Consider the following 9,083-nt stretch of genomic DNA (forward strand, 5'->3'; position numbering starts at 1 on the left):
TTTTTTGGTACCGGGGGATTGAACTTGCGACCTTGTGCTTGAGGCAACACCACTGAGCTAAATCCCTGGCCCTATTTTGTTTTTCCTGATTATAAGAGTATTGCTTTTTTTTTTTTGAGACAGGGTCTTGCTATGGAGTTCCAGCTGATCTTGAACGCACTGTGTAGCCCAGACTGGCTTCCAAATCACAGTGATCCTTCTGCATCAGCCTCCTGAGTGCTGGCACTGCAGATGTGCACCACCACGCTTGGCTTTTTGATATTTTTTTTTAAATGGTGGCTTTTGGGTGTATTTTTCCTCTCTTTTCTATATGAATATACATTATTTACACATACCCATTTATGGGTGTTTTTTAAAAATACCAAAATTATAATCAAGTTGTGTGTTTGGAATTTCTTTCACTTGATCGTAAATATTTTATGTGCTCGTTATTAAACAGTGTAGATGTTAATATTTTGGCATACACACACACACACACACACACACACACTTGCATATTGTAGATGTGTTTCTAAGTGTGTGTGTACATACGTACATATCACATACTTCTGCTTCGTGACATTCTTATACTGGGACAAAACACCTGACACCCAGAAGCAAGGATTTATTTATTTTGCCTTCAGAAGTTTTAGCCTGTGGTTGGCTGGCTCCAGGGCAGAAGCAGCTGGACAGGTGCACAGCACAGGGCAGCTCTTTGAGTCCTGGTATGTGGGTAGCAGAGGAGGGAGGGAGACGCACCCTTCCAGGATGGCCCAAGTAAGCCCCTTGTGAGCAGGCCCGCTCCTCGCAGCACATCTAGCTATGGACTCAGCAATTAATCCACTGTGATCCATTCACCTTCAAAGCCCCACTTCTTTTTTATTTGTTTTTGGGACTGGGTCTCAGTATGTACATAGTTCAGACTGGCCTTAACTCACATAGCCAGGCTGGCCTCAAACGTACTGTGATCCTCCTGCGTCAGCTTCCCCGGTACTGGGATACGGGTGTGTGCCACTGCTTCCGGCATCAGTTTTTTAATGGTTGCATAGCGCTGCACTATTTATTTATTAAATTAGCCTGTTTCCTTTTAGTGGACAGTGTTTCAGCATTTGCTGTTAAGATTGGCCCTGGGTCCATGGGCCCTGCACAGATTCAGCCTACTGCAAAAGTAATCAAATACATCAAAACCGCAAGTAATGCGTCTGTCCTGATGCTGTTCTCCCTTTAGGAGCACAGTGTAGCAGCTTTGTTCTAGGGGCTCCCGACCTTCCTTTCAGTGTCTGCATCCTGGTCCTGCGATGGGGTCACTCGCTAAATAGGTCACCGAAGGAGGAGTTTACACAGCATATACCTTGCAGCACGAAGAGCAAAGAGATGGTCCAAGGAGACGCCACCTGGGTGACTTTGCTTGTAGGTGCATAACTTAAATGCAGCACTGTAGTTACAACAGAGCCTACAACTACTGTACAGTACAATCAGCAAAACTTACAGCACGGTGTCACCAAGGTGTACTGCGCAAAAAAGACACTGAGCTCTGTAAACAAGACTTACAGAACTGGGCCAAAAAAAGGATGGGTCAGGGGTCCAAGGGGTGGGTCAGATGTCCCAACTGCACCTCATTCAGAAGCGTGAGCAGGTCATTAAAGGAGGAGTGTCTGTAATTTGGAGAGGACTGAGCATACAGCAGGCCGTGCCAAGGTTACATGCGAACATTAGGCCATTTCATGTAAGAGACCGGGCTCAGGTGGTCTTTCGTTCCTTTGAGATGGGATCTGCTATGCAGTCCAGGCCAGTTTGAACTTGTTTATGTGGCCCAGGCTGGCCTGCCTCGGCCTCTCTCTCACTGGGCTGGCAGGTTGCACACCAGGCCCGGCTCCTGTGGATTGTGGTGTCCAGGGTGTTGACTGTGTCTGGGGATGCCGAGAACTTTCATGTGCGTGTACTTGGGTGATGCACCTACTGTAATCATTTTCTTAGGATGGATTTTGAAAGGAAAACTTATTAGTGTAAGTGCTGTACCCAGTTAAAAACGGGTGCAGCTACCACGTACTTCCTGTCTGTTATACTTCTTGTCCACCAAAAATTCATACACAAAACAATTTATACCCCACTGATGTATTTCTGTAAAACACCACACACTTGATCATCACCATGATAACCCGTTGTTCTGACATCTTCGGTGCTTTTTTCCCTGTAGTTTCCCACTGGGTGAAGGGGCTGAGGGACGCGATACATAGGCCACCAGTGTGAGCAGCTGGTGCTGCTCTGCTCTGGACCTGGGGTTACCATAGCAACACGGACTTCAGACTCCTTTCCGGCAGACGGGGCTTAGTGTGGGCTTGGGGTGCCAGAGCCATTGACCACACTCCTGCGCCTACCCCAGAGCAGGCCACAGCCATCGTGATGCCCTGCAGGAGCGCGGGAACCCTGGGTGCCTCTGGGCTTGCTCCGGGTTAGCAGCTCTCTGTTCCAGCTTTGCTGGGGCAGGGTCGTTGGCAGGGTGCCCAAGCCTTCCAGGCCTGCTTTGTACCTGGGGCGTCTTGGTGGGAAGAAGCATCCAGCTTCTCCCCAGAGGGGCAGGCCATTGAGTTCCACCTGTGCTCAGAGGTAGGCAGAGATGGGGTGTGGGTTCTGCTCCCCTCAGGACGGACCACTGGAGTCCTGGCCCTCTCCCATCTGCTTAGGGCTTCTGCTGTGGGTCTCAGGAGATGAGTCGGAAAAATGGCTGGGGCGGGGTCTGTCCAGGGCCTGTGTACTCCTGCAGCACAGCCAGGGTCCTGGGGGTTCTGTAATCGTTTGTCAAGTGTGGCTGTTTTCTTCCCACCCAGACTTGTGGAGCTGCCTCTTTCTCCTGCGCTCTGCCAGAGCTGTTTCTTCAACAGAGCCTGCCGGTCTGGAATTCAGTCAGTCGGCAGTGTCAGGCCGGCCGAGGAGGTCTGGTGTCGTCGTCACCGTCCACCCCCACTGGCTCTCTTCTTGGTAACGCTTTATGGCTTGAAATCAGCCAGGCTGGGGGGCTGTGCCAGGGAGAATGGCACTGTGCCACACCAGTGCCCCCTTTCCTTCTGAGAAGCAGCTACTAGACATGTGCCTCATCCCGAGTCCCATCCACCTGGTTACCTCGTGGCAGGTGCTCTCTGGGCTGAAGAAAAGGAGGCCTTCTGTGGGCTGTGTGATTTCTGGTTCAGGTGGGAGCAGTGTTCCCAAGTTCTGCACACTGAACGGAAGCAGGACTCATGTATGCTGTGGTGACCAGTGAGTTAGAGGAGCTTGTTTAAAGCTTCTGGCTTTTCGAAGTCTCACAGAAAGGTGAAACATGTGAGTGAATCAGTAATGTTTGTAAGAGGAGGTTTTCCAAGAGGACGAGCCAAGAGATAAGGGAAAAGCTTATCCTCTGTGAATAAAGTGAAGTTTGGAAGGGAGCATACCGTCGTCTGTGCGTGAAAAGCCTAACGGCCTTGAGAAGGTGCTCAGGCTGCGGTGGCAGGGTCCCCTGGGAAGTGTCAGACCTGAGTCCAAGCAGGCAGCGAGTCCCCGGTGTGTGCCCGAACTGCCAGCGCAGCGAGGTGTGGCCGGGAGAGGTGGGGCTCTGAGCCGTGTCGCAGGAGCGTGTGGATGGATGAGTGTGCGGCGTCTGTCGTGGAGTCACATCCACAGCGCGCACTCTGTGCCGTGTGTTCACTGCTGTGTGTCTGACCTCGTCCCTGTTGCAGAGCACTCCATTTTCCCTGAGTAGAGTAGGGGATGTTCAGCTGTCCACCCCTGCTTTTCTGTGACAGGTTCTTAATCCTGGTCCGTGGTCTTCCCCACTCTACCTCAGCCTCTGTAAAATTATTTTATTATCTTAAGCCAAACACTAGGAATTCAAATATGTTGTCACAAAAACAAGCCCTTCTTGTCTGTGCCACTGTCGTCCCGCCTGAGGCAGCAGGAGCGGATGGTGCCCTTGAGGCTCTCAGGCAGCTTTCTGGGAACGGCTGCTCAGGGAGCCACAGCCTCTGTGCTCTCTCTGACAGGTATACCATCAAAGGCATCAGGAACTTGATATTCTACGAGCTGCCGACCTACCCTCACTTCTACAGTGAAGTCTGCAACATGCTGAGAGCCACCAGCAGGGGAGAGGAAGCCACGTGGACCTGCACCGTCCTCTACTCCAAGTATGACGCCCAGCGCCTGGCAGCCGTGGTGGGCATGGAGCGGGCAGCACAGATGCTGCAGTCCAAGAAGAACGTCCACCTCTTCATCACTGGAGAGCAGTGAGCCAAGGTCAGCAGGTGCTGCTGCGCTGATGGAGGAGCCGTTCCTGACCTCCCGCAGGAGAAGGGCGGGAAGGAAAGGACGCGGGGGCAGTTCTTTGTTGCCAACCCTTCCTTCTCAGTCCTGTGTCCCTGAAGAGTTAGGTGTTAACTATATTTTGTGAGGTCAGCGGGGACCTACATGGACTCTGAGAAATTGTGAACTTATCTTTTTGTAAGCCATAAGTTTTTGTGTACCTCTAATTTATTACACTTGGCGGATTCTTTCAGATTTGTCTGTTTGACCCTTCTTGGAGTAAAGCATACATGTCATTGCCTGTGAGCACAGATTAGAAGAAATCCAAATACTTCTAATGGCTAGGTGTGGTCTTATTAATTTTGGATGGTACAGATCTTGTGATGCTTATTTTTCTCCAGCCAAGCATGGTGGTGCACACTTGTAATCCCAGCACTGGGGAGACTGAGGCAAAGGATTGTCATGAGTTTGAGGCCAGCCTAGAGCACATAGTTCAAGACAAGCCTGGACTCTTGTTTCAAAAAGTACAGGGAGAAAAAAAAAGATCTGGATGTGGTTGCCCACAGCTCTGGTCCCAGCACTCAGGAGGCTGAGGCAGAAGGATTGCTACAAATCTGAGGCCAGCCTGGACTACCGTGCGCATTCCGGGTCAGCCTGAACTACATAACAAGCCCTGGCTCAGAAAAATAATCTTATAAATATTTAATTTTATCAACAAAGTTAATTTAAAATTTTTAATTTTAACTCAACCTAGAAAAGTACATTTATTCAGTAATCTTTAACTCAAAATGGTAAATGTTTTAATTTAGTTAAAACATGCATTTAAAACCATAAAATAAGAATTTCTATTTCAGGAAGAAATTTTGTTGGAATGCAGTATTGAAATACTCTTCAACTCCATTGTCTTATTGTGGCTGTAATCACTTTTTGTCATGTGACAGATAGAAAGGAAATTAATAGCACTTAAAATTTTTTTGTTTTGAAATGGTCTTAAATATGAAAAACTATGAGTGCACAACCTGTGCCATCCGAGGATAAAATGCCAACCCCACGGGCCTGTCAGCCTTCGGTTCTTCAGTGTGTTTCTTATGAGCAGGTCATGGTTCTCTCGAACCACAGGGAAGCCAGGAGTTACATAAGGAAATGGCCATCAGTGCTCACTGCCAGCTGGTGCTGCCAGCCCATGCCAGGTGCACCAGTGAAGTCCTGGACGGCAGACAAACAGTTCAGTCACCTGCTGCCTTTAGTTGCTGTGTCTGGATTGGTGTCTTTGTCTTAGCTACTTTTCTCATTGCTGAAACAAGATATCTGACACCCAAAGTGAAAGGAGGAAAGGTTTATTGTAGCTCACAGTTTGTAGAGGTTTCAGTTCACAGTTGGCCAGGTCCCCCGGGCAGAGTGGCACGTGGCAGAGGGACATTGCAGAGGAGAAACAGTTCATGTGGGCAGAAGGCAGCAAAGCAGTGAAGTAGCAAGCAGCAAGCAACCAAGAAGTGGCTCTCTTCCTTTCCCTTATATTCTCTCCATGCTGCAGACCCTCAGGGTGGGCCCTGCCATCATCCACACCCGAACTGTGCCAGACGAGTCAGAGGACCGTTTTAGTATGCTCACGCCCTTAATCCCAGCATCACATGCTAGATCCAGCCAGCTCTGAAAAGCTCGTCTCTGACCACATGAGACTCGGGGGGGCCATGTAGGAACAGCCATAACGATCTGGAACAGTTTGTAGTTTCTCACTGGCTTTCTTGACCTTTACATCTTTGGAGATTACAAACCAGTTATTTTGTAGGACATTTTTTTGGTGAAGCATGATGGAAGTGATACTTTTCCTTCCCTGCGTCCCTCTGAGTGGTGTGATTTTGGTTTGGCCCACCCTGCACCGTCCACGGTGGCCTTTGGCAGACTACCCGACACCGGTGTGGACGATGGTTCCTTTCGTTGAGCAGGTGCAGTGTCGCTTCGTTTCTTTGTGTGTGGCCCTGGTCTCACACATGGCCAGTCAACACACCTGCACGCTGGGGTCTGTCCCTTTGGCGTGTACTCCTCCGCGGGCACTGCTGTGATCTCTGACGAGAGGGCATTCCGGGCTTGTGCGCCGGTCCTGCTGTCTCCCAGTGTAAAGTTGCCCTGGAGCCAGCCACCTTAGCAGCTGGAGTTGGGCGTGTGTGTACGCGATGCCCAAGTGTGTTTCTGTGTCCACACACCAGAAGTCAGAGGCGCACACCTACCTCGATTCCAGTCTGGCCACGGGGCTCCTCATTTCCCTGCTTTCTGTCTCTGTCATAGCTGTTCTCAGACAGTGGCTCCAGTTACCTCAGCACAACAACCCATAACTGATACAGATTTTATTTGCGGTCACATTGGCTTATCAGGAAAGTGACATGGGAGGGTAGCTTTCCTGCTAAATCTTGACAGTAGAAGTCACACTGTTTTCCTCAGCATGAATAGAAGCACTTACTGTATACAGAGTGCTAGACAAACACTGTCCGTGGTGGTGCCCGGTGTTGTCAGCAAGCATACTGTGCTTCTGTGTTTATTTCTCTGGCTCAGAGGGAAGTTAGAGGACTGATCACTCCTGTCTCTGTGTTCGCATCATTCTCCCTGTGAACTGAGTTCATCTTACAGCTCTCGTTATTCCTGCTCCCAAGCTTTTCCAGCCCCCTCCGCTGTGCTCCATGTGTCCGTGGGAGCTGGGCTTCAGGTCTGCGGTGTCACTCCACAAATCCATTTTCTTAAGCAGCCCTGGCAGTTGGAACCAAATCGATCCAGCCGCTTCTTGCTTGAAGAGAGCACTGAGGACGTCAAGGGCGCACGAGGCAGTAGTGCTGTGTTATGGCTCAGCACTGGAAAGGAGGTAGGCCTCGCGCGGGCTTGGCTTGCCTTACAGAGGGTTGAGTCACTGGAGTGGTTTCTTTCGGAGGAGGCCTGAACCTCTGTCCCAGTCTCACACACCCATAGGAGAGGCCACAATAATAAAGCAGAAACTGGAGTTAGACCACCCGGGAATTCCTTGGTAGGGCTCATTTGCTGCAAGGGAGCCTCAGGAGTGACCAGAGAGCAGGAATGGTCCCCATCCTGGGGTCTTTCAAACTTGTTTATTTCCCCATAGGAACAATTAGCTTAGCACTTTTCTTTTTGAGATGAAAAAAGGCTTTGAACAATGAATGCTTCTCACAGCTGGCTGCACCGTGTGCAATACTCAAAAAACAAGAAGGAGCTAATCACAGCCAGCAGTGGGGCATCAGCCCTCTGCCGGCTTCCAGAAGGCTTGTAATTGAGTGCAGATGGGCGCAGCGGGGAAGGGCTGTGTCCCCGCCGACACCCAGCCTGCCGGGTGGAGGTGGGAACTCCTGCAGGCCTGCAGCCCAACGCCCTCCTGGGGGCAGGAGCTGGGCTGCTGGCTGCCTCTGCCCAGCTGCCACGGCCACCCGAGCAGGCACAGGGCAGCCAAGCTTAGATGTGATGAGTCGGGGAGAGAGCTGCAGGCACCAGTGCCTTCCTGGATGCAGAGACCTGCTCAGACTCAGCTGCTCACAGATGGGGTGTGTCCGCCTCACCACTGTGAGTCCTGGGTCCCGTGTCCCTGGCCACTCCCCATCCTTGCTATTGGAGGTGGAGGGGTGGGGCAGAACCGTGCAGAGGGTAGAGACCCAGTAGCTAGAGGCCATGCTCAAAGGAGTCAGGCTCTGTACCTGGTCCCATCTCACCCCTGGCGGGCAGCTATGGCAACCCTGGACCCAGAGAATCCCCTCCACAGGTCCTCCCGAGGCCCCCACAGGCAGGCAAAGGAAAGCACATCCTCAGGTCTTCAGCCTCACATAGCCTAAACTGAGGTGGGAGGGAGGGAAGGCTGACCGGGAAGCTGTGCCGGGCTTCTGCTTGTCTCTTCTGTCAGCCTAGCCGGAAGCTGTTTTACCTTCTGCCGGCCAGGGGATATGCAGAGCCCTCCCTGTGGCATCTGCCCCAGTGGCCTGCAGCCCGTTCCTCATGGACCATGCAACTTGGCATAACACAGTCTCCACAAATAAAGATGGAAGGGGATGTGGCTCAGTGCTAAGGCACCTGGGCTTGCGTCTCCAGTATGCACACAAAAGGGAGTCGCACCTATTTGGTGGTAACTGTTGATGTCTTACCATGTTTCCTCCTAGACTCTGCTGCCTGGGTAGTAGTAGCCAGGTCTGTGTACACAGTGCCTAGCACTTTACAGTAGAAGTTAGCGCTGGTTGCAGCTCGGAGTCCTCCCCTCTGTGCCGCAGCCCTCACACCACTGTGATGTGGGCACTGCTCCGCACCCCAGAGAGGAGCCTGGCCTTGGAGACGCGAGGCACCTCGTGTCGCCAGGAGCACAGCCAGGTGTGAGCACAGGCAGTCTGCGCACCCCACAAATAGCCACCATTGTTTACTGGATGATGCCCCCAAATAAACACAGGAAAGTACCCCAAAACACCAGCTCTCTTTACTGTCATTACCCTTTTCAGGGAGCAAGCTTCTGAGTTGCTGAACTGTTAGAGTGCTGACGGGGTGACAGTGTTTTCTTGGGAGAGTCATTGAAAAGAAAATTCAGTGGTTGTGTGTGCATCCTTGGGTGTTGTGTGTCTTTCTGATGGGGGAAGTCCATGCCTCTAAAAAGCTTAATCTTTCATATCACAGAATTATTTAAACTCCTCTGATGCCCTGCTTCTCCTGGATCCATGGAGCTCCACCCAGAGAAGTCAAACTTTTAGTAACAGTCCAAATAAAGCTTGGGAAGATAGGGCTGGGGATTTAGCTCAGTGGTTCTGCCACCTGCCTCACAAGCGCAAGGATCCAAGTTTGATCCCGGTTTAAAAAGA

At 51.1% G+C, this 9,083-nt stretch overlaps 1 protein-coding gene across 1 annotated transcript in view; it reads left to right on the plus strand.

The window, feature by feature from the left end:
- Positions 1-4,721, plus strand: part of Utp25 (UTP25 small subunit processor component) — a 20,226-nt gene extending 15,505 nt beyond the window's left edge. The window contains exon 12 of the mRNA XM_010613176.3: positions 3,996-4,721. Within this exon, the coding sequence (XP_010611478.1) occupies positions 3,996-4,239 (244 nt within the window). The 3' untranslated portion in view covers positions 4,240-4,721. The remainder of the gene's footprint in view (positions 1-3,995) is intronic.
- The last annotated feature ends 4,362 nt before the right edge of the window (positions 4,722-9,083 follow it).

This window comes from Fukomys damarensis, unplaced genomic scaffold, assembly GCF_012274545.1.
Source record: "Fukomys damarensis isolate Sample0158 unplaced genomic scaffold, DMR_v1.0_HiC HiC_scaffold_11, whole genome shotgun sequence".
Lineage (NCBI taxonomy): Eukaryota > Metazoa > Chordata > Mammalia > Rodentia > Bathyergidae > Fukomys > Fukomys damarensis.